The sequence below is a fragment of the Grampus griseus genome (assembly GCF_964374135.1).
Source record: "Grampus griseus genome assembly, chromosome: 1".
NCBI classification, from domain to species: domain Eukaryota; kingdom Metazoa; phylum Chordata; class Mammalia; order Artiodactyla; family Delphinidae; genus Grampus; species Grampus griseus.
In genome coordinates this window covers 157,867,606-157,891,143 of record NC_139017.1, presented here as the reverse complement: position 1 = coordinate 157,891,143, position 23,538 = coordinate 157,867,606, and the positions used below count along the sequence as shown (strand labels likewise).

General features: G+C 47.6%; 1 protein-coding gene across 3 annotated transcripts; it reads right to left on the bottom strand.

Annotated features, from left to right (window-relative positions):
- Positions 1-18: 18 nt before the first annotated feature.
- BSDC1 (BSD domain containing 1) lies at positions 19-22,911 on the bottom strand. 3 transcript variants are annotated; one of them, XM_082649352.1, is made up of 11 exons: positions 22,888-22,911; positions 22,562-22,622; positions 17,675-17,791; positions 15,157-15,324; positions 13,664-13,718; positions 11,608-11,723; positions 11,117-11,185; positions 10,869-10,947; positions 9,441-9,917; positions 3,499-3,602; positions 19-1,555 (listed from the first exon to the last, which is right to left on the bottom strand). In XM_082649352.1, the coding sequence occupies exons 1-11, from the start codon at positions 22,896-22,898 to the stop codon at positions 1,523-1,525; spliced, it is 1,290 nt and encodes a 429-aa protein (XP_082505478.1). In that variant the 5' UTR covers positions 22,899-22,911; the 3' UTR covers positions 19-1,522. The 3 variants fall into 3 exon arrangements, with proteins under 3 accessions (XP_082505478.1, XP_082505477.1, XP_082505476.1); XM_082649351.1 differs by lacking the exon at positions 19-1,555 and adding an exon at positions 2,877-3,178; XM_082649350.1 differs by lacking the exon at positions 19-1,555 and having other exon boundaries at positions 3,195-3,602.
- Between the last annotated feature and the right edge of the window lie 627 nt (positions 22,912-23,538).

Sequence of the window (23,538 nt, the reverse complement as noted above, 5' to 3'; positions counted from 1 at the left end):
CCCCAGACACCTTCCAGCTTCTGTTGAATCTCTTTAATAGCTGTTAACGGCAAGTCTGGAAAAGGTTCAGGACAAAGTTCTTTTTTCTTTCTTTTTTAATTACAAAACTAACAGCTGTTAAGAGTCTTTTTTTTTTCCTTTTTTCTTTTCCCAGCTACAAAATACTCTGGGGAGATACATTATAATTTAAAATATATAATATTGCACAAACAACCAAAAGGTTAATTAAACTAAAGAAATAATTACAAAGAGAAAAACCCCATCCCATCAAAAAAAGATTCAGCATTCTCTCCATCCCACCCCCTCACTGAAGGTTTGAAGTGGAAGTGACCACCACTCTCTTAGCGCCCCTGACCACAATCACTTTAAATCATTGGTGAACACACCAGATTATATACAAGAATCACCAGAGCAGCATCGTGAAGCACCAGGGTCTCCAGGGATTCCTGCAGCCCCTCATCCCCCCAAGAGAGGTGCAGCTTTTACCAGAGTGGGGGGTGAGAGCCACAAGGATTGGATCTGCCTTCAGGAAGAAGAGCTTTTGCAGAAACCTGATGACAGTCTCAAGAAGCTCACCCCCAGCATATCCCTTCAAGATGCAGAAGGGATGAGGCGGAGAAGTTGGGCTTACCAGAGTTGTAAGTACTCAGCTTTGATCACTGCTCTGTACCGCTGGTAGCTGGCTTGTGTCCTACGCTACAGGGGAGTCGAGGTGGGTAGCTGGTTGGACAAGGTATCCCGCCAGGCAACACACAGAAGGGCCTGAAGTGGCCCCCTCCCTTCTTGGGGAGGGGAAGAAGAGCAAGAGCACTCTTGCAGGTGGCACAGCTGGGCTAAGGACTCGGGTGCATCTGACATGAAGAAGCCTTGGGAAAGGCATTGGGGACATACCAGCCTGGACTGGGTAAAAGGAGAGAGTTTGGTCTCTAGATTCTGAACCACAAGGAACCTTTCCAGGAATGGAAGATGCCTGGGAGGGGGAGATTCCTAAGAGAGGCAAATTTCCCAGAAATGAATGCCTCTTACCCGCTGGGACAGGAACCAAAATGTGTTCACCATCCCTGTCTAGCCAAGGGCAGGTGGCATGGCCTTCTTTGCCTGCTTATGGGTGACAGAGTGTGTTTTCTCGGCATCCTCCAAGAGACTGGTAGCTTGGCCTCTGCCTACACAGGCAGATGGGCTAGGGCTATCCATTGGGACTTCCCAGCAAGAGTCCCCAGGAACAGTGGTGTTCAGCAGAGAAATGTAGGCTCTTCTGGTGAGGGGGGTAGGTTTCCTCCCCCTCGGGTCATCCTATGATTGGCATAAGTCAGAGTTCCTGGTTTGGATTTAGCAAGCCCCTTCCCAGATGTGAGCAGAGGGCCAAAGGGCCAACAAGGAACAACCCAGAATCTGCCTAGAGCTCTGGCTGACAGAGGCCATTTGGGGGACATTCTTAGTCAGTGTCTTCCAGGGCCGGGCGGAGACGAGCGAGGGAGGTGGGCAGTGCTGTGGGTAGGGGAGCGGCTTGCTCTGGCTCCCCTCATTCCCAGTCCTCCCACTCTACATCTTCCAGCTGCAAAGGGAGGGGATAATGGAGAGCACAAACACGTATTACTCCTCTGAGTCAAGCTGAGACCCAAGCTCCCCGGCTGCCTCCAATTCGGGACAGCCCTCCCCGCAGCCCCAGCCCCAACTCCCCCAGGCCATACCCGGCCTCCTCTCAGAGCGAACCACTTGCTTCAAGGAATGTCTGGGGAGCAGAGCTGCCCTCTGCCCAAGCGGTGGGCCTGCTGTTCTGATGGTTCCAGACTCAAAGGAAATGCTTCTACCAACCAACACTGGACACCACAAGGGGACGCCCTGACTACAAGAAGCCCATCAGTCAATCCCTGAAGGAGAACTTGTCTCCTGCGGAGCAGGTAAGAATATGGCCCTGAGAGGCAGGGAACTTTACAGTGGTGCTGTGATCAGAAGCAAGCGTGGCACTGGACTACAGGTGCTCGCAGGGCTTTCACTAGGGGCTCCAGCACCCTAATCCCCAGCTGAAGTCTCCCCAGGCAACTGTCTCTTGGCCTCTCTTCATATCAGCAGATCCCCTGATATAAATAATTCTGTTCAGATATATTGTATGTCGGGTTTTTTTTTTTTTTTTTTTTTTTGCAGTACGTGGGCCTCTTGCTGTTGTGGCCTCTCCTGTTGTGGAGCACAGGCTCCGGACGCGCAGGCTCAGCAGCCATGGCTCACGGGCCTAGCTGCTCCGCGGCATGTGGGATCTTCCCGGACCGGGGCACGAACCCGTGTCCCCTGCATCGGCAGGTGGACTCTCAACCACTGCGCCACCAGGGAAGCCCTGTATGTCGGGTTTTAAAGAGGGCTGCAAAGACACCAAAGCCATGAAGGCCACGTGGCATAAGAGGTGCCATGGGCCTTCTCTACCCCGGGTATAGTGAGGTCACAGGTGTAAAATACTCTTGTGTAGGTCACTACCTCCCTCTGGGCTTCAGTCTCTCAGCATGAAAAACAAGGCCCTTCCCATTCTCTCTACTCTGTTCACCTCTTTATAGCAGGTTCCTGAGCTACATGTTGGAAGGAATCATGGGGTTCTTGTGTGACAGTGGATATAACACTGACTTGAATCAGATGTGTGGGCTGGAGCCTCAGTCCTGTCCCTTATTAGCTATGAGAGACTTTTGCCCAGCCTCTCATTCAAAACGACCATCCTTGATTCTGAGAGGAAGTGAAGAATAAGAATAATAGGCCTCTGAGCTTATGACTGTTTTGTGGTCGTTTCAGGAACGTCTATTAGTGCGCCCATGTCCCCAGGCACTATGCCTAAGGTGTGCACATGCATCATCTACCACAGCATATGAAATTATAATGATCAGTGCCATGTTTTAGATGGGGAAACAGAGGCTCAGGTTAAGTGATCACATCGTCTTTTGTCTCCAAGGCCAGAAATCTGCTCAGGTCCCACACCTGGCGACCATGAGTCAAAAGGTCTGGGGCAGGGTTTGGCATCTGTATTTTTTATTTATTTTTATTTTTTTTTTTGCGGTACGCGGGCCTCTCACCGCTGTGGCCTCTCCCGTTGCGGAGCACAGGCTCCGGACGCGCAGGCTCAGCGGCCATGGCTCACGGGCCCAGCCGCTCCACGGCATGTGGGATCTTCCCGGACCAGGGCATGAACCCGTGTCCCCTGCATCGGCAGGCAGACTCTCAACCACTGCGCCACCAGGGAAGCCCTGGCATCTGTATTTTTTAGTAGTTCCTCAGGTGATTCTGATAGGAGCTAAGGTCAAGAACTCCCCCATCCATCCCCCTGGAACTGAGGGGAAGCGGACCCTGCTAATGACTACTGTTCAGGGCCTGAGTGGGAGGCCCTAGCTTCCTTCCCGCAGCCTGCCACCTCAGATAGGAGTGGGATCCACCTTGCAGGGACAGTCGGGCTTGGCAGGGAGAGTCCTCAGACCCGGAATCATTGTGCTTGCCTCCCTGTGGCCAACCAGGCCGACTCACCTCACCGGAAGCATCCACTTTGGAAAGTGCCATCTGCACTTCTTCTTCAGTCATGTCCAAGTCAAAGTCCTTCTCCCAGTCCTCACTGATGTCTGTGCTTGAGCCTGGAACCATGATCCATAGTGTGAGAGACAGGAAGGGGTATGTGAAGAGGTTGTAGCTGGGGGTGATGGAACTCTTTAGAAAGGCCTGACAAATACACACCAAACGTCTTTACATTCTGCTTTCTCTGGCTCAGTGATCCCACTTTTAGGAATCTATTTTAAGGAAAAATCCTGGATTCAGTAAAAAAATTTAACCAAAAGGATGTTCACTGTAGTGCTGTTACAGTGATGAAAACTTAAAAAACTACCTGAAAGTTCACTGATAGGGAATTACAAAAATAAATGGTATAGTCATATGATGGAACATTATGTGGCTTTTAAAGGTTAGGCTATAAAACATTTATATACATGGCAAAATAGTCTTAAACTATTAAGTGAGAAAAAGCAAGTTACTGAATAGTGGAGAAGTACTGTGGTCCAGAAGCTCCCTAGGGGCCATGGAAATCTTCCAGAAGAAATAAACAATGAACCTCTTCCTCCTCAATCACTCCCTTCTACCTACACTGATCCTGCTACTCCTGAAACACACCAGGCACATTCCCACCTAGGGCCTTTGCAAGGACTGTTCCCTGTACCTCGAACTCTTCCTCAGATACCCACAGGCCAACTCACTCGCTTCCTTCACACCTTTACTCAAATCTCACCATCTAAACGTGGCCTACCCAGACTGTCCTATCTTCAGTTGCACCCTGACCCCTCACTCTGCTCTGGTTGTTCTTTTTTCTATTGTATTTACCACTTCCTAGTGTATTACATAATCAGATTCACTATGCTTACTGTCTAACAGTAGAGGAGCTGGAATGTGAGCTCCCGAGGACGGGGATCTTCTGTTTTCTTATGTATTCCAAGTGACTAGAACAAATAGTTTGTACTCAGTAAATATTCGTGGACTCTTTCTCTAAATCAGGGGTTGGCAAACTATGGCCTGTGGACCAAATCCAGCCTACTGTCTGCTTTTGGAAATAAAATTTTGGAACACAGCCATGGCCACTTGTTGACATATTGTCTATGACTGCTTTCATGCTGAAACGACAGAGCTGGGACAGAAACTGTATGTCCCCAAAAGCCTAAAATATTTGTGACCTGGCTCTGTGCAGAAAACATTTACTCCTCCCAGTTCTAGGTAATTCTGATGCCTGCTAAGGTTTGACAACTACTGCTCCAAACATTCATATTTGGGTATGCTTTCTTACAGGCAATATAAAAAAAATGTACATGTGAAAGTTATTAGTAAGAAGAAAACTACAAAAATAGTTCCTGTAAAAAAAGAGCATATGCAGTATGATTCCATTAAAAAAATACACTCACAGATGCATGCACACATACAGAGAGAATGAGCAAAACACCCACAAGAATACTAACAATAATTATCACTAGGTGATGAGGTCATGGGGTAATATATTTTTTTAAATGAACACATATTACTTTGTAATCATTTTTTTTAAAAAGCACCTTTAAAAAGAGTAAGCTCTAAAAAAAAAAAAAAAAAAAAAGAGTAAGCTCTGATCCCCCAATGGCACCACCTGTAAATACCTTGTTTCTTCCTGTCCAGCTTGTTCCTCACCATGCACCCAGGCTCTGAGACCTCCCCAAGCCTGGCCTCCGCATTCCTTATTCGGGTTCTTGCACTGTTCTCTAGTCACCCAGCTAGCCCTAAGTGGTGTGGTAACAGCAGGGTCTCTGGAGCCAAGCAAACCTGGGTGGAACCCTAACTCTTTTATCTATTGTGTAGTCTTGGGCAAGTTATTCTGGGCTTCAGTTTATTTATAAAATAAGGATAAAACCACCCTCTTTGCAAAGAACCACTGGAGGAGCTTATTAGAATGCAGATTCCTGTCTTCCCATCCCCCCTCATTTAGATTCAGCAGGTGTAGGTGGTGACCCAGAATTCTGCATTATAAACAGGTACCTAGATGATTCTGTATAGACCTTGGCCTGCAGTTGAGATACAACAGTGTTAAAATTAGCAGTATCATGTAAAGTGCCTGTAACATATATACACAGTGGATATTTAACAAATGGAGCTGTTAAAGGCCTGGTCCCAGAGTTAAGTAATTTTACACATGGTCCCACACCCAGTCAGGGGCAGATCTGCAACCAAGACCCAGTTCTTCTGACTCCACATCTAAGGCTCCCTGTGCTTTCAGGACACTCTTGGTGGCTTGCGTCTGGCTCCCTGTCAGTGCAGGCTTCCTGTGGGTTAGAAGCTGGACTCCCGGCTGATCTCTCCCTCCAGAGCTGTGGCTGTGGTCATGACAGCTTTTCCTAACCCCAGGTTGCCCTCTAGGGATTTGAAACTCTCCTCTTCAGGCTTAAATGCTAGGGCAGACCCTTTGGGGTAAAAAAGAAAGCATCAGCTAACATTTTTGGAGCACTTTACACCCACCCTCTGGGATAGGTATTAACAGTCCCAATTTACAGGTGAGGAAACAAAGGCTCTGAGTGGCAGAGATGTGAATCTGGACTTTCTCTGCCACCTGCTTCCTCCCACCACCCTGTCCTGTCACACAATGAGAGTACTAAGCTCTCCTTTACACTGTGCACGTGGCAGAGAACTGATCTATGCAACAACAATTTAAGATTTCATGACGAAGTTTTACTGTTTTCTTTTGTTTGTAAGAAAGGGGAGTTTTCAGGTGATTATTAACCTCATGGTGCTGTCACTCACAGCTCATTTTATTCTGTTTAATTGGCTCTTTGCTTCTCCAGAGAAGAAATGGAAGCAAAAGCCACTCCCAGGTCAGTCAGTAGTGAAGTGGGGCTTTAAGCCCAGAGCTCCTTCCAGTCCGCAGGCCACAGGGTCTGCCCTAATCTCCCCTCTCTGCTCCCTGCTGAGGGAGCCTGAGCAGGGTAAGTCTAGTCTCCTTGCTCAAATGGATCTCGGCACAATATACAGGTGGGAAGCAGCTCTGCAATGACAGGCATCACCCTGGAACCTTAGAGGTCCCTGTGGCTGGGCCACCTCCAGAGACTGCTGTATCCAGAGACCAAGCCTCCCTCATGTCATCTGGACAAAGAGGGAGAAGGAGTCACTCTGCCTCCAGGCCTCTTTTAAGATTCTTCCTCCCTTTACTCTGTCCCTACTGTCCCACTCTAGTCTAAGACCCCAGCTTCCCCCCATTAAGTGACTACAACTACTTCTGGTGGGTCTCCTGCACTGAATCCCCCGGCCCTCCTTTTGCGAATCCCCCAGTGCATTAGAGGAAGTATAGCGCACTGTTAAGAGCTTATGCTGCATCTTCCCCATAATCTCATTTCTTCCAGTCTCTACCCACCATTCATTTTTTCTCATCACTCTCTCCAATAGCCCAATTCCCAATGGAAACAATAATTCTTTAACCTTCCAACTGTTTCACTGTTATTCCCTCCCTTACCCAGCTCAGATTCCATGAACCATCATTCTGATCACTTCTTGCATACACTTGGACTCTTGACTTTTTGAGTTCACCTGGGTAAACCTGAACCCTGATTAAGTCCAACTCCCCATCTGCTCTGTGCCTGCACCTGAGCAACTGAATGTGGCTGGACAAAAGTACTACTGTGCTGACTGGTGTCTCTTAAAATTCACGACCATTATCTCAAATGGACCCTTCGTACCATCCACCCAGCAACCACACAACACATATTGGGTCCATCACCTACTCTTCACTCTCCTAAAGGCAATGTCACACTTTTCTAAATACCTACTAGATGGGTGATTGATCTCAGTTTCCTACCAGTAAAAAAAAAAAAAAAAAAAAAAGGGAAAATCTCACAGATCTCAGGATTTTTGTGAGGATTGAGTGATATGCATATCAAGTGCTTAGCACAGAGCTATACAGACATATGGAAAGTGCTCAGAGAATGGTACGTCTTATTATCTGCATCATCTCCCCAAAGCAGGGCTCTACCCAAATTTCTTCCCTAACTGAGGACCTATCAGGAAATAATTACCCCCAACTTACAGAGGAGAAAATGGAGGCTTAGAGAAGATCAGTACCTTTTCTGAAGTCACATGGCTTATGAGCAAAGTTGGGATTTGAACCCAGAACTGTCTGAACTCCAGAGCCTGAGCCCTTAGCCTCTATATGTAAAGCTTTTAGTACAGGTTGGGCATATAAGCAGCATGCCCTGCTGCTTTGTGGCACCAAGTCCAACTTTCTGAATTCGGCTTAAGATTTTAAGTTCTTGTTCCTCCCTCTCCTGGGAACAATACAGAAACGTGGGCTTTGGTCACCCGCTTCAATGTGCCCCATGTCCCCAACACACGATCTGACATGTGGGGGACTTTGCAGGCCCCCTCAGCTTGGACTACCGCTCCCTGCGCACCTGCCGCAAACTCTCCAACTCTCCTATACAATGCCTGTCTCCTTGGTGAAACACTTGCTGATGCGCAGAGGTTCCTTCTTTCTCTGAACTCCTCCTGTACCAAGCCTGTCTCATACTGCTTCGTGCCTCATCATAGACTGCAGCCTTTACCCCTCCCTCCTCAGTGTCTTATAAAGAGTGGGTAGGAGCTCAATGGATGACCTCACTGAATCAGAGTCAGACGGAAAACACTGTGTTGGAAACTGGAAATCAGCCTGTTTCCCCATCCACTGCAGTAAGCCAGTCCCTCACTGCCAGTAGGCCAGTGCTCACCTGCTGGGCAAGCTTTGTGGCCAACTGGTGCTGAGTGTTGGCAGACAGGATGCCTGCGTGTGAGGAGCTGAGGGGAGGTCTTGCTGACAATTGGCTATCTCTGGAGAGGTATTTTGGATGTGGCAAAACAAGCTGACACCAGAGCCATCACTGTCCTTTAATTGCAGGAGTTAGAGAGAGGTCCCCCCCTTGACATAAAGTCAAAGTGTCTACAGTCTAAAATTTCATTATGCAGATAAGAAACTAAAGCTCTATTACTTAAGCTGGGTCACTGCAAGTTCATGAGTATTCATTTTATTCTTCTTTAAGCTGTACATGTAAGTTTTGTTTATATATTTTATAATAATAACAATTAACACAGGCCTAGGGAAGCTAACTGACTTTCCTGAGGTCATCCATGGAAGAAGACCCTTGACAGCAATCAATGTCACAGGAGTTCCCACCCCAAAGTTGAACTGTTCAAAAGGATAGAAACTGACACAGTGTGGTAGTTAAGGGCATGGGTTTCAGGTCAGACAGAGCTGGGTCTGAATCTGGGCTTGCTACTTCCTGGCCGTGTGAATTTGAGCAAGTTACTTAACATCTCTGAGGCTCACTTTCTTCATCTGTAAAATGAGGACAGTTATATGGAGTTGTGAGTTGTAAACTGGAAATTAACAAGCTCCCCTGGTAACTGAGAAATTAAATGCAATATTACATCCTTAACACATGATTTGACATAAACCTTATTTTGTTGAATCTAAAACCCCAACAACTGTAAGATGCATCCTAATTTCAGAGAATAAATGCATCTTGGAATTGATGGAATAGGGTATAATAAATACTACAGTAGCTGTCATCATAATATAGTAGCTGTCATCATCATCATCAGTAGCACAAATGAAGGCCATCTGCTCCTAGGATCCTCACATGGGACAAGAAGACAAGTCTGCCTTGTGAGGTGGCAACTCTCACCTGCCCTGCCCGCACACGCTCCCTGGGCTTTGGCCTTGGCTTACCTTTTTTTTTTTTTTTTTTGCGGTACGCGGGTCTCTCACTGTTGTAGCCTCTCCAATTGCGGAGCACAGGCTCCGGACGCACAGGCTCAGCGGCCATGGCTCACGGGCCCAGCCGCTCCGCGGCATGTGGGATCTTCCCAGACTGGGGCACGAACCCGTGTCCCCTGCATCGGCAGGCGGACTCTCAACCACTGCGCCACCAGGGAAGCCCATGGCTTACCTTTTTTTCCATTGGAGGGTGTAGACTTCCCGCTGTCTGAATTCAGCTCAAACACCCGTAAGTCTGTGAGTACCTCCTCCCTGAGAGTCTCTACTCTGGCTGGAGGCCGGGGCTCTGGACCGCTGGGGCGGCCAGCAGGGGTGTGGGGCTTGGACTGAGCTAGGGGTGGGGGTCCAGTCTCGCCCACATCCACAGCCAGGTCCTGTTCCTCCAAAGATGCCTCTAGCAGCTTTTGGGACAGGTCCTTGGGCAGCACTGGTGCCTCAGATGCAGGGGTGGGTTTGGCAATCTGTGTCACGAGGGAGATGCTCTCACTGCTCTCCGATGGAGTCACCTCTGTTGGAGCCTCAACCGGGGTCACCAGATTCTCTTCACAGGGACTCCGGGGGCCAGGTCCTCCTTCAAGGGATGTGGAAGTTTTGGCCACAGGAACCTTGGCCTCTTTTGGAGATGTGGGTGAAATGCCCACAAGCTCCTCTGTCAAGAGAGAAAGGTAGGGAAAGAGAGTGATGTACCCTGGTTAGCCCCAAGACAACCTTGGAGCTCTCTGAAAACAGACCGCAGGTTCCCACCAAAGTCTGCTCTAACCAAAACTAATGGGTGCCAGTTTCCTCACCTCCCTCTCCATCACAATTCTTCTGCAGATAATCCCTGTTGGTCAAACTCTCTCCCACCCTTGAGGCATAGCACATGCCTGGTGGGCACTCAGCTTCTAGCAGTGCAGCTCAAGATAATATTATAGCTTAGAAAGCCAAGACTTTAAAGTCAGTCAGTTTGAGGTTCAGGTTGGGCTCTGCTATATCCCACGTGCATGATCTTGGGCGAGACACTTAACTCTTCTTTAACCTATCTGCCTCATTTGCAAAAGAGGGATAATGAAGTTGTGGTAAGGACCATACATGTAAAGCTTTTAGTACAGGTTGGGCATATAATATAAGCACTTAGTAACTGTGTTAACATACCATGCAGGTGGCTCCCACACACTGTCCTAAGCTGAGCTACCAGGTAGAGGAAGCTCAGCTCTGTCCCTAAGCCAGCAGTTCCCAAGTCTGGCTGGTCATTAACATTACCAGTGGAGCTTGTTAAAAATACAAGTTTCGCCACATGTCCATAGAGTCTTATTTAGAAGTGGAAGAAGGGAATCTGGAATTTCAATAAGCATCCCCTACTCTTAAGTACTGGTCCATGGGCTAGCAGGGAAATCTGCTTCAAGTGACACATGTGATTTCTGTACCTAAACCTGGGATCCACCAGCTTTGGTAAACAACCCCTTGTTAGCTCAGTGTATCCTTGGCATGAGCAAACACCATATTCATTCCCTCCTCTTCCCTGGGGTGCCATGTCCCTCCAGGCTTCAGAGAGAATGGCCCAGACAGTCTCCCACAGGCAGGACTTGGTACTTTCTCATCACCTCTCAATACCTCTTACCTTCTTCCTCCTCCCAGCCAGGCTCTTCAGAGATGCTCTGTTCTGCACGCTGCTTCAGGGCATCCCTCCGGGCCTGCTCCTGAATGTGGGGGAGTAGATGGCCAGGAGCAGTCAGGGAACCCTCTTTCCCAGACTCTGGTCCTGACCCCAGAACTCTTGGCACCCTCTGTCCCCTTCTTCCCTCAACAAAATCCAGCCCCCTTCCCTCATGGCTGAGTGGAGGACCTTCCCTGGTTAGGCCAGCATACCTGCTCTAGTTGATGGACTTTATAGAAATACCGCTGCCAGAATTCTGAATGGGAAACAGCTGCAGGCACCTGGAGGGAGGGGACAGTGGAGATGAGACTTTGGGAGTGGTTATGTGGGGGTCTATGTTCCCAGCCTCATCAGCCAGCTCCCAGCCACTCTGGATATCAGATGGGATAAGTGGCTGAGTAGTGATTCTTAGAGCACTTCCACCCCCCAGACCCACCTTCCTGGCCCAGCTTGGCCAAGGAGGGAGAAAAGAACTCCCACCAGGCTTTGCCGGCCCTTCCATTTCTCACCATGATTGCCAGAAGCCTGGCAAATTAGTTTCCCCCATGTGGATTCTTGGCTCAGGAGCTGGCTGGTTTGGCTCCTCAGGGCCTCCTGCTGCTCTCTAGGCCAGAGGACTCCACAATGACTCTGGACATGTCCCTCCCACCTCCCCACACCTCAGGCCGGGAGTTGGTTGAGGTCCTGCCGGCTAGGCCCTCACCATCTTGGTGTAGAGGGCCCGGATGGAGGGGCTGCCTACAAGGAGCTCTGAGATCTCCCCCTTCTTCTCCTCCAAGCAGAACTGGGAAAGCCAGGTGTCAAACAACTCCAGGGGCCCTGCAGAGGGACAGACACTGATGGTCAGTTCCGTGGGTCTGGAGAAAGAACACTGGGCCTAGAGAAATCACACCTAAGCCTGGACATGGACAATGAGGAAAACTTAAGGTTTTTCCAAAGCCATATGGCCCAAGGTGGGGGGTCAGGCAGGGTGAAGGGGTGGGTAAGCTTGATATCAGGGCATGGCCCCTAAGTGATCACTGGGAGGGGCTGCAGTCTCCACTCTCTCCCATGCCTGCCTGCTTTTTATCCCACTGCACTTGGCTACTGAATCCTCTCCTCTCTGAAACAGCTATTCTCAGGTTACCACCAGTGACCCTATGTTGCCAAATCCAGTGGCAGATTCTCTGTCCTCCTCCTCATGTGACCATCCTACAGTTTCTGCCCTGGGAGCCACTACCTTCCTCTTGAAGCCCTCTTCTCTCCTGGCTTCTCACTCTTTGTATATTTCCTCCCACTTCTCTCGTTGTTCCACCTGAGTCTTCAGTGGGCTCCTCTTTTTCCTTTCCTTATCTCTTCTCGTTTTCCATTTTCCCCCAAGATAACCTCCACTAAACCATGAGTTTCAACCTCTTCCTCCCACTGACAATTCTTCAGTGTGTCTTTGCAGCTCAGGCTGCCTTTCTGGGCTCCAGATCCAGAGGTCCAGGTGCCTGGACACATCCACCTGCACATATGCTGCAAATACAACGTGTGCTCATTTTCTTCCCCCGCCCACCTGTCCTACCCACTCATCCACTGGAGAGCTGGAGGCCCTCCCAGACTCCTCCCTTATGGAGTCACTCTGGATTCCACTTCCTCAGCGTCTCTTATACATGCATACCTTCCTCCTCATTCCACCCGCCCCTTCCCTGGTTCCGGCTTTACCTCTGACATGAAGATTCCTATCAAGCCTCCTAACTGGTCTTCCCATCTTCCGTCTCTCCCTCTCTATTTCATCCTACAAAACACTGCCTGAAGGCTCTTCTATAAAATGCAAAATCTGATCACATCAGGTCTCAAAACGCTTCAACAGTTCTGTACAGGAGGGCATTTCAGGCTATGGTCCACAGATAGGCTTCAAAGGGTTAAAGAATTCCCATATGCATATAAAATTCTGTTGAGAGAGGGCTTGTTATTTTCAACAGATTTTTAAAGGCCTTTGTGACTTAAAAAAAGGTTAAGAACCACTATCTTGAGCCTTTTAGGACAAAATTCCAACTGCTTAGTCTGGTACCCAAAGCCTTTCCAGTCTGGTGCCCCTGGCAGCTCTCACTGCCCTCATTTCCTCACATGCACCCTTTGTCTGGCCTTCCCAAATGCCTAGGTTTTTCGAGAACTTCAAATTCCTGTTGTCCTGCTTGAATATCCTTCCCCCACTTCTAAAAGTAAAATTAGTTTACTTCTAATTCATCGTTAAAACCTCAATTCAGGTGTCACATGCTAGGTTTCCCAGGTTGGGTTACATGCCACCTTCTGGGATCCCACTGCTCCCCTCTTTCTGTGGAAGCAGTCAAGTCACTCTATCTCTAGTATCTTTGCTTTATTCCCTCTTTCTGTCTCCTAACAGCAGGTTCCTGGAGGTCTGGACAGGGTTGGTTGAGGGTTTGACTCATTTCTGGTGTCTGGTTCCCATCCTGGGGCTTGCTGCACAGCAGGAGCTTAGCAAACAGGCCAAAGGGAAGGCAGGCAGGGCAGCAGGGCTGGGAACGAGCCTAAGCTGAGGATGAGGGACGAGAGGAGCAAAGCCTCTGTAGAAGGGGATGAAGACAGTCTGGGTTCAGGGAGGAAGGGGGACCATCAACCCATCCCACCAGATGTAAGGGTCAAACTAGCCCCACTCTGGTCCCTCTACACAGGGGGTGCCTGGCCACTGCTACCAGAGACAAACAGGGTGCGCAATCCAGACCCGCTTGGTCTCCCTGCCCAGCAAGCCTGCCCCCTCAGTGCTACCCCCTCACCATCTGGTTCATTGCAGTAGGTTGCTGGGTCTGACTGCAGGCTATAAAGGCGAGCCTAAAAAAAACAGAGAACAGAAATTCTGGGGTGATGGGGATAGACAGCAACCCCTCTCTGCCGATCAACCACAACCAGCTTCTCCCCTGTTGGCTACCATACCCACAGGGCACCTGGCAATTAACACTGTGGGCTATGGAGTGGAGCACTGGGCTAGGAGTCCAAAACTGGGGCTCCTAGAAAAATGGTCTTTCACCCAGTATTCCACCCCTGGAAACTAAGAAAATAAAGGGTAAGGAGGCTATAAAATTATATGTATAAAATGGTTTTGAATTATGTGAGATATGAAAAATGTTAGTGCAAGTATATTAATAAAGTGCAAAATTTACTGGCAAATTTTGAAATATTTAACTCCCTCAAATTAAAACAATTCATCAAGAATTTCTTAATTTCATAGCCAGTCTGCCATTGTGTTCTGCAATCTGTGTTCCCATTAGGGCCACAGGAGTGGCAAACTTTAGCTGGTAAACGGAAAGCCCGTCCTTCCTTCCTCATTATTGCAGGAAGCATGGGCTGGCTGTATCACAACTTCAGCAAGCGATTTTGGTGATTCACTGTTATAATTTAAAATCCTATAATTAAAAAATTTTCACAATCCACTTAAATGTGTACTAAGTGGTGGTGCTAATACTAGTGCTGAAAAACATGCTTGAAAAATCATGTTTGGAATTGAAATTCAATGTGGTAAAATGCTATGAAGAAGGTCAAACTGCTGTGACACCACACTGTGAATCTGGGAGAAAACGCTCCACAAAATATAAGAAGTAATGGTGATAAAGCAGAAACTAACACACCATTGTAAAGCAATTATACCCCAATAAAGATGTTAAAAAAAAAAAAAAAGAAGTAATGGTGAGAAGATAAAATGCAATAGAAATATACTACCATTCTTGTTGATTTAATTGCTTTGAAGATATCCTCCCCCTGTACATTTATTCCTATTGGAAATTAGTCTTAAATAACACAAATGTGGAGATCATGCCCATAAAGATGCTGTCCAGAGCATTCCTTATTATGGATGAAAGCTGAAAGGAATCCAAATGTGCAGCACTAAGGAAATGACTGAATAAATTATGCTATATACGCTTGCAAGAATTTAAAGACATTAAAAATGATGGTGATTAGGAAAGATGCTAATAGTTAATTGCAAATTTTTAAGTGGGTTACAAAATTGCATGTATAAAGTGCTTTTTCTGTTAAAAAGAAAAACCCCAAACTATCTTTACCAGTGTTTGCAAGCAGAAAGAAATGGAAGGTTATACACCAACGAAGAATCAGTGGTTCTCTTTTAGTGATGGGATTACGGGTTTAGAAACTATTATCTTCTTGCTTATTGGTATTCTCCAATTTAATTATATACATGTATTTATTTTTTATGAACATGTACTGCTTTGTGAGCTCAGGTTAGAAGCTAGAGCCCAGTGCCGCTAGTGAATACCTTGGTGCCATCATAGGGCTCAGCCGTGCCAGAGGGTGTGCCCATCAGGGTGATGACATCGCAGTCAATGGTTTTGTCTGGTGAGGGTGCAAAGGTGTCGGAGATCACCCCTAGGAAGTCAGACAGCCCTTTCTTCATTTTTTCCGTTGCTCCCGAGGAGCCTTCAGTCTGCAGAGAGAAGCCAACAGAGGAAGCAAGTGGCCCAGGAGCAGGCTGCAAACTGGGGTACAGGGTATGGAGGTATGAAGCATCAGGGGTCAAAGTGTACTGTGTGTGGGGACCAGGGAAATGCTCACGACCTTTCACCCCCATCTCTGGGGCTGGAGAAGGAGAGAGGGGCAGCCAGAGTCCCCATCCCCCAGATGGGGGTGCGGAACAGGGCCACAGTAGGCCTGTGTAGGTCAGAGCAGAGCTCCTTGACTGGCTGTTTCAACAAAATTTCAAGGTCGACCAGGCTGATCACAAATTGACAGGGGAGGATCCATGCCACAGACATTCAGTGGGGAAGAGGACTTATGGGTAGAGTGATGGAAACGGTACTAGCTTTGGGGTCAGTCTTGGATCTGAATCCCAGCTCTACTACTTTTTGGTTATGAGACCTAAACCCTCTCAGAGTCTGTTTACTTATCTGTAAAATGCAGATAAATATACTTCCTTCAGGGGGGTACTGTGGAGATTAAAAGAGATAAGGTGTGTACAATGCCCAGCACATGGCAAACATTTAATAACTAGCAGTACTGTAATATTACAATCTCATCATCATCATTGCTCAGGAAGTATTCTGTATGAAAGGTTGAGGACATATGGGTAGGATGAGAACAAACAGCCTTGTGTAGAGGCAAACCTGGGACCAGCTGAGGGCCAATGTATGGACCTCCTAGAAGAGGCAAGTGGGGCACCAATCTTGAGCCACACTGGTCAGAATGCCCTTGAGCAAGAAGGGATGGGATGGGACTTTTCTGGTGGCGCAGTGGTTAAGAATCTGCCTGCCAATGCAGGGGACAGTGGTTCGAGCCCTGGTCCGGGAAGATCCCACATGCTGCAGAGCAACTAAGCCCGTGAGCCACAACTACTGAGCCTGCGTGCCACAACTACTGAAGCCCGCATGCCTAGAGCCCGTGCTTTGCAACAAGAGAAGCCACTGCAATGAGAAGCCCATGCACTGCAATGAAGAGTAGCCTCCACTCGCTGCAACTAGAGAAACCCACATGCAGCAACGAAGACCCAATGCAGCCATAAATAAATAAATACATACATACATAAGTAAGAAGGGATGGGAGGCTGAGAGACAGGACCAGGCTCTGCAAACCTTGTAGAAAAGTGTCACATTTACTCCTGATTAGGCTGCCCAGGTATTTTAAACCTAGAGACTATCAATAGTGCCTGGCACATGTTGGCACAGGTATATAATCTTATTTGTTGAATGAGAAAAGGAGTAAATAAATGAAAGAAACAAGTGGCATCTCTGCTACTGGCTGGACTTGCAGCAGTTCAGCTCAATTACTAATTGTCATTCACGCTCATCAGTAGCTGTGGTTAGCAGGCAGACAGTATTTTACAAGATTCAACAAAAGAAGCTTGGCTATAAAAACTCCATAACATGTTTTCCATAACATGGCCTCTAATTACTAGGCAACTGATTCAGCTGATGATCAAAGAAACTGAAATCTGTTCCAATACTAAAGGAGAAACTGTAATACAAAACTAGTATACTATATACTTCATTGGAAATCTGAGGTTTGCAGGGATATCTTTGACCATATACAATTTTCAAGTTCCATGCTGACTTTAGAATCTAACTCCTATCTCACAAGAGAATTCCACTATACATCTCTGATTGATAAAACCAGGGCCAATAAGAATATAAGTTGGCAAAACCTTTCTGGAGAGCAGTTTTACAGTAGATATTAAAAGGTCTAAAACAACTATATTCACCCTATATCCTTTCCAATACCTTATTAGGAAAAAAATATTAAGGGGAAAGATTAAGCAATCAGCATGTTCACTGTAACTGTTTACAATACTGGAAAAAACAAACAGGAAACTAGGAACTGGTCAAATCCACATAACAGAATACCATGCCATTTATGCATGCTCTAGAACGAGGTTTGCAATGATTAAGTCAAAAACTAGGTTATGAAACATGGTGTTCATTTGATCCCAGTTTTGAAAAAGAAAGTATACATAAGGGATATACTCCTCAAATATTAACAGTAGTTAATCTCTGGGAGAGGGACTTACGGGTATCTCTAGGTCTTTCTTTTTCTTTTATTTATCTGTATTTTCTAAATTGTCTACAATGAATGACTTTGCCGATCTGCTAAAACAATACAGAAGTGGGAAAGCTTATTATTACTTAACATATGTAGCTTGTTTGCTTGACGGACACAATTTTCAAAATGGGAGCCTATGGGAAAAAATAATCACTTAACGGTAGAAAGGTTGGGAGCTCCCACCAGGGTCCCAGGCAGGTCAGGCTATGTGGGAAAGTCACTTGGAGGGTGTAGGTGGTACTCACAGCCAGCTTCTCCTTGACCACGCTGGCAGTGGCTGCAATGGTGCAGGCTGTGTCGTGCTGCACCACCTGGGTGAACTCTGTCAGGTCCCGCTTCATGAACTCCAAGGCTTCGGAGGACTAAGGGAAGACAGAGAGGGATGACAGAGCCAGCTGGTGCCACCACCCTTTGTTCCTATTCCCTGTGCGTTAGTATCATACAGAAACATGGAAAACTCAGTGACATGGGAAGCCTGGGCTCAGAAACAATGCTTACTTGTCCCAATTCCATGACCTGGCATTACCCAACAGCAGAGAGCACAGAGGAACTTCCTGCTGCTCTGAGAACGGGGACTGAGCTCAGCCCAGACACTTATAAGCTATGTGGCCAGGAGGAACTCTCATCTAGCCCTCGGTTTTCTCCTGGGAAATTAGGGAGGTGGAAGAGATCAGTAGTTCTCATGAGCAGAATGGGGAAGGGGGCACAAGCAGTCTGAAAACAAAACAGACTTCGATGCATCACTTAGCTATGCTGTAAGTCATGACCTTTGTTTCCAATTTCAAACACAAAGAGAAGGGGGGTATGTGTGTGTGTTTAATCAAAGGAAAGTGTTTTCTATTTTTACTTTTTTTGTCACAGGGAAATTCAGTTGAAACATGAGACGGTAGGTGAAATTATTTTTGTGAAAGGTTTTATAAATACGTTGTACTGGTAACAGCAATAGTTTAGAAAGCTTTTATGAGCAATTTTTGACAACACCAGTGAAAAAGGTGTGTGATTTTTTACATTCAACAAAGGGGGTGTAAAAAGAAATACTGGATCAGATTCTCTCCTAGGCCGCCTTGGTTCCACCATTCCCCAAGGTTCTGTTCATCCATAGAGCTCCTTTGGGCAGAACTGATACTTGCTTGTCGGACCGGTCTGACTCTCACTCTGCACTCAAACCCAGTGTGAGACAGCAGGCCCTCAGCTCTTGTCTAAGTCTTACCTTGTCTTGCTTCATCCTCACCCACTCTAAGACACGTTCCCGGACTATCACTGTGCTCACCCCTTCAAGCCCTTTCATTTTACACAGGGATAATCACCTACATTTTAAAAACATGTTTTTGAATGTTCTGGCGATTTTTTCTTTGCAGAAGAGCCTGCCTAGTTTTCATCATCCTGGGAAGTCTCTGAATGGGACAATCTCATCTATCAGCCAGAGGCTTCTCTGCGAGTGGGAATGGCTCCATTTCAGATTCAGGACTCCTTAATTGGAGTAGAAGAGTCATTTATCAATTCTCTCTCCATCCACACCACCACCACCTTAGTCCAGGCCAACCTGCTCTTTCAACCAGACTCCTTTCCCAGGTTGCATCAGATACCTCTATTACCTTCTCCTCGTGACACCAGTGGGAGCTTAGTAAGTCAGAGCAGACCATGATGCCCCTGCTTTACATTCTTCAGTGATTACATGGTATCCTATGGCAAGTATAAAATCTTTACCTTCACTTACAAGGCCCATATAATCTCACCCTGGCGGACTCTCATCCCCTCCCACGATGCCCCTCACTGAGCTCCAGCTGGCCTTCCTCAAGTTTCCCAAATGTTCTACCATCTTCCCTAACTCAGGGTATCTGAACACATCATTCCCTCTCCTTGACACATAGTTCTAACTCTTCAAAACAAGCGAACAAACACAATGAATGAACCCTCTCACCTGGCTATGTTTACATGTCACTTCCTTCAGATGTAGGTTGGCTCCCCTGCTCATGGGCACCTGCACTTTCTCTTCTTTAACATTTACTGTCCTTTAGATTTATAATTACCTGTTCGTATCTATCCTCCTGGATAAACTGTGAGCTCTGTGAACATAGAGCGTTTGTTTTTTGTTCACTGATGCTCTCCCAGTGTCTGACATAGAGCCTGGCATAAAGTAGGCACTCAAAAAATGTGTGCTTGTTAGACTGGTATGTACCAGGGCAATTTTAATTACATAACCATTTACATGATTATTTGATGAATGGTTGTCTCCCTCACTAGACTGTGAGCTCTTAGGGGACCTATATGAACAGACATGGTGCCAGCCCTCCAGGTCACAGTCTACTGGGGAAAATGCTCACGTAACAGTGCTGATGTGCAAGGGCAGAGCAGTGACTGGTGTATTGTGGGGAGGTTGGAAAGACTTGTTGACAGGCCTGGTCTGAGCCTTAAAGAATGAGCAGGAGTCACTAAGGCAGCCTGGGCGTGGTGGGGCCTGGGGTTTACTGAGGCCTACAAGCACTTCAGTCCTAATGAAAATAAAGGGTAACACAGAAGTGGTGAGGGATAAAGCTTGAGAGGGCAACCTTGGAGGGCCTGGTCAGCCCTGTTGGTGATGGGGAACCACCAAAGTCTGAAGCAGGTGGGACATGATGAGACTCACGTTTTTGACAGGTCACTCCAGAGACTGGCATGGACTATAGGTCCAAGAGTGACAAGATCAGAAATGGAGGAAGATCTGTCAGGAGGCTGTTGCAACAGCCCAGGAAAGGAAATAGAAGAAAATGAACAAGGACAGTGCTGGTCAGGATGAGAAGATGGGACTGGTTCAAGAAATACTAGGCAAAAAAGGTGGATTTGGTGATTAAATAGATGTTTTGACTCAGGACAAGAAAGAGTCGGGAAGAGCTACTGGCAACTAAACTAGGTGACTGGATGATTGCAGTGCTGCCAGCTGAGGAAGAAAATGCTGAAGGGGGAGTGGGTTTATACAGAGGATGGTGACAATGATTTTGGTATGTAGTATCTGCAGTGACTGTGGGATATCTGGGACACCCGGCTAGCCAGAGCTCTCCTCAAATACTAAATCTCACAGAAAAGGATTAGGAGTCTCCCTAAAATGAAAGAGTTTGTTGAGTGAACAAAGCAATGTGTGAGGATAAGGTTCCTCAAACACCACCTTTAAAGGGCAGGCAGAGGAAGAAGAATTCGTGAAAGAGGAAGTGAAAGCCTGGAGAAGTATGTGGAGAACTGAGAGAGAATCATGCCACAAAAGCCAAGGGAGTAGAGTTTCAGGAAAGAGAGAGTGATCACTAGCGTCTAATGCAGCAGAAAGGTCCAGAAAGATAAGACCTGAAAACCACCACTGGATTTGGCAAGTGGTAGGTGAAGCTGAGTGTTTATATAGATAAGTCTATGTGTAGTGGCTTCAGGGGTGGGGAGGGAGTTAAGAGAGATCATGTTATTGACTTCAAATTTTAAAAAGTAGGAGGTGAGCTTGTCTCCTGGAAGTAAAAGAGGAAGTGGTTGGACAGGGGACTTGAGGAAGAGTTAGGTTTGGGGAAAGTTTCTGAAGGCTAGGGGAGAAGCAAATGTGAGATTGAAAAAAGTTGCTGGGGCAGGGGTGGAGGGTGAGGGGCCCCAGCCCAGAGAGTTTGGGGAATCTGCAGTGGGCCAAAGAGCATCGTGGCTTTCCCTACTAGTGTCCGTGGGCAAGCAAGCACACACACACACCCAGAGGAATGAAGGGGCAGAGGGAAGCAGATCACAGCACCAAGGGCTGTATTTTCTGGGGCAATATATGCTATTGGGTGCAAGAGAATTGGGGGTGCTGGGAATTGAGTGGTCCAGACGGAGCCAGCATAGGTAGGGAAGGAAGCAAGGCCAGGAAAGCACTGAAAGACCAAGAACAAAATGGAAGGAAAAATGGCCTGCAGGTATTTAAGAGGTTTCCCCGCGGCTCTCAGTACTTAATAATAAAAATAAGTACTTATTTAGTACTTACTGTATGCTAGATATTGTTCTTAGTGCTTTACATATATTATCATTTAATCCTCACAACAATCCTAGCAGGTAGGTATTATTAGTATTCCCACTTTACAGATGAGGAACTGAGGCTTTGAGAGGTTAAATATCTTGCCTAGGTTCATATAAGAATAGGAAATTTAAGTTTTCTCTTTCCAAATGGGGAACTGTCAAAGGCAGAAACAACACCCATTCCCCTTGCTTCAAATGAGAGAACAAAGATGGAAGGCTAACCACCTATTTTTCATGAGTTATGGTAAGACCAACGTTAAGGGTAACACACAGGAGGCCCTCACAAAACATTTGCTAAATGAACATCAGACTCTCCTTCCAGTAGACTACTCAACAAAAAGCAAGCTCTTTTGGGGTCTCTCCTATTAAACCTCAGCTTGAAATTCTCTGAGTCTTCATCAACCACATAAACAGCTCAGGTCACTCTCAGATTTTGCTGGGCTGTAGTGATGTTACACTACAAATGCTCCCAGAATAGAGGATTGATTTAACTGAAGCCAGAAGCCTCTTGGAGTCTGCCCTGAAGCAGGACTCACCCCAGTTGCTTGAGCTAAACAGTAATTAACTTTTTCCAGAATTCAGTTGGGTTGGTTTTGACGAACTAGCATGGACTGAAACAGCAACACACAATGGCATTGCCCACCGGCAGAGCCAAGCCTCACTCGGGCCACAGGGACTGCTGTTTCCCCACTAGACTGTGAGTTTTGGGAGGTCCAGGATTGCACCTGCTTGGCTAACGTCGGTATCCTCAGGACCACAGAGTCAGACAGTGCTGGCTGTGGCATATACTCTAATATTTGAATGACTAGAGGAGGTTTCTATCGCTAGAATTCTTTTTCTTCAAGGCCGAGATCAAACGTTCTCTCTTCTACGAAGTTGTGAATTTCCCAAGCGGAAATAAACCGCTCCTTCCCACGGATTCCTACCACAGGGTCGCTGCAGGCTTTAAGACCGTATTTATTTCACTGTAGCTAGAGTCACACTGGTCTGAGTTGGGGTCTGTCTTTCCTAGGGCCCAAGTCGGCCTCATCCCTGAGGCCCGGAGCCCACACGGGTCCGGCGGGACGGCTCGGACCAGGCTGCAGTGAGGCGGCGCGAGGCCCTGCCGTAGGAAGGGCGCCGGCCCGGCTTACCTTCTCCTTGACTGCCTGGTAGCTCTGCTGCAGCCAGCTCCGCCACCATCCCACGTCCTCCCTGTGGAAGACAGACACATCTGGCGGCCCCCCAGCGCGACTCTCGCCCGCTCAAGAATCGGGTCTCAGTTTCCTCCTCAGATGTGGCCCGCGGGCCGAGACTTCGCAGGCCGCTTCCCCACCCCCTCATGCTGAGACTCCACCCCGCCCTTTCAGCTCCGTCCAGGCCCGCGCTAGCCTCCTGTTCCCCGCGGGGACCCTGGCCCAGCACCCCAACCCTGGGAGAATTCAGGGCCCAACGCCCGAGAAGTGGATGACTGGCTCACCCTTCCGCCATCTTGCCCGCATGACATCACCACTATTTACTGACCTTTGACCTCCGACACGACACCGCCCCCTCAAGCACCGCCCCCGAGCGCGCGGCCCAATCCTCGCGCCGACACCGCCCTCAGCCCAATCTCCACCCCGCTCCCTCATTAGGCTCCGCCTCCTTGAGCTAGGTCTAGTCTCGGTCCAGAGTTCGGACTTAAAACTCGGCTCTTGGGAGACGCAAGAGGGAAGAGAGCTGGGAACATATGTATGTGTATAACTGATTCACTTTGTTATAAAGCAGAAACTAACACACCATTGTAAAGCAATTATACCCCAATAAAGATGTTAAAAAATAAAAAATAAAAAAAACATAAAACTCGACTCCTGAACGTTCGGTCCAATCCTCACCCAGCACTGTCTTCAGGCCCCACCCCAAGTGTTAGCCCCACCCCCACCAACTTCGAACCTCTCTCGGTAGCCACTGACATCCGATATGGTGGCCGCTTTGGGTCAAGATCAGCCCTGCGACTGGGCTCTCGGATTGCTGGAAGTAGAGGGGAGGAAGGGAACGAGTCGGCTTGGAGCTCGAATGTCTGCGTCCCTGAGCGCAGGGCTAGGACCGCCTCCCTTTATGAAACCCGCCACGTAGCAGCTGCCTGGGGTCT

What these genes read in the sequence shown, in the direction of transcription:
- BSDC1 (XM_082649350.1), bottom strand. An exon ending in TGGTCAAGGAGAAGCTGGCT is followed by an intron (nt 15,325 to 17,674) that starts GTGAGTACCACC and finishes TTCTCTCTGCAG; the next exon opens with ACTGAAGGCTCCTCGGGAGC. An exon ending in AAGTCCATCAACTAGAGCAG is followed by an intron (nt 10,948 to 11,116) that starts GTATGCTGGCCT and finishes CCCCACATTCAG; the next exon opens with GAGCAGGCCCGGAGGGATGC.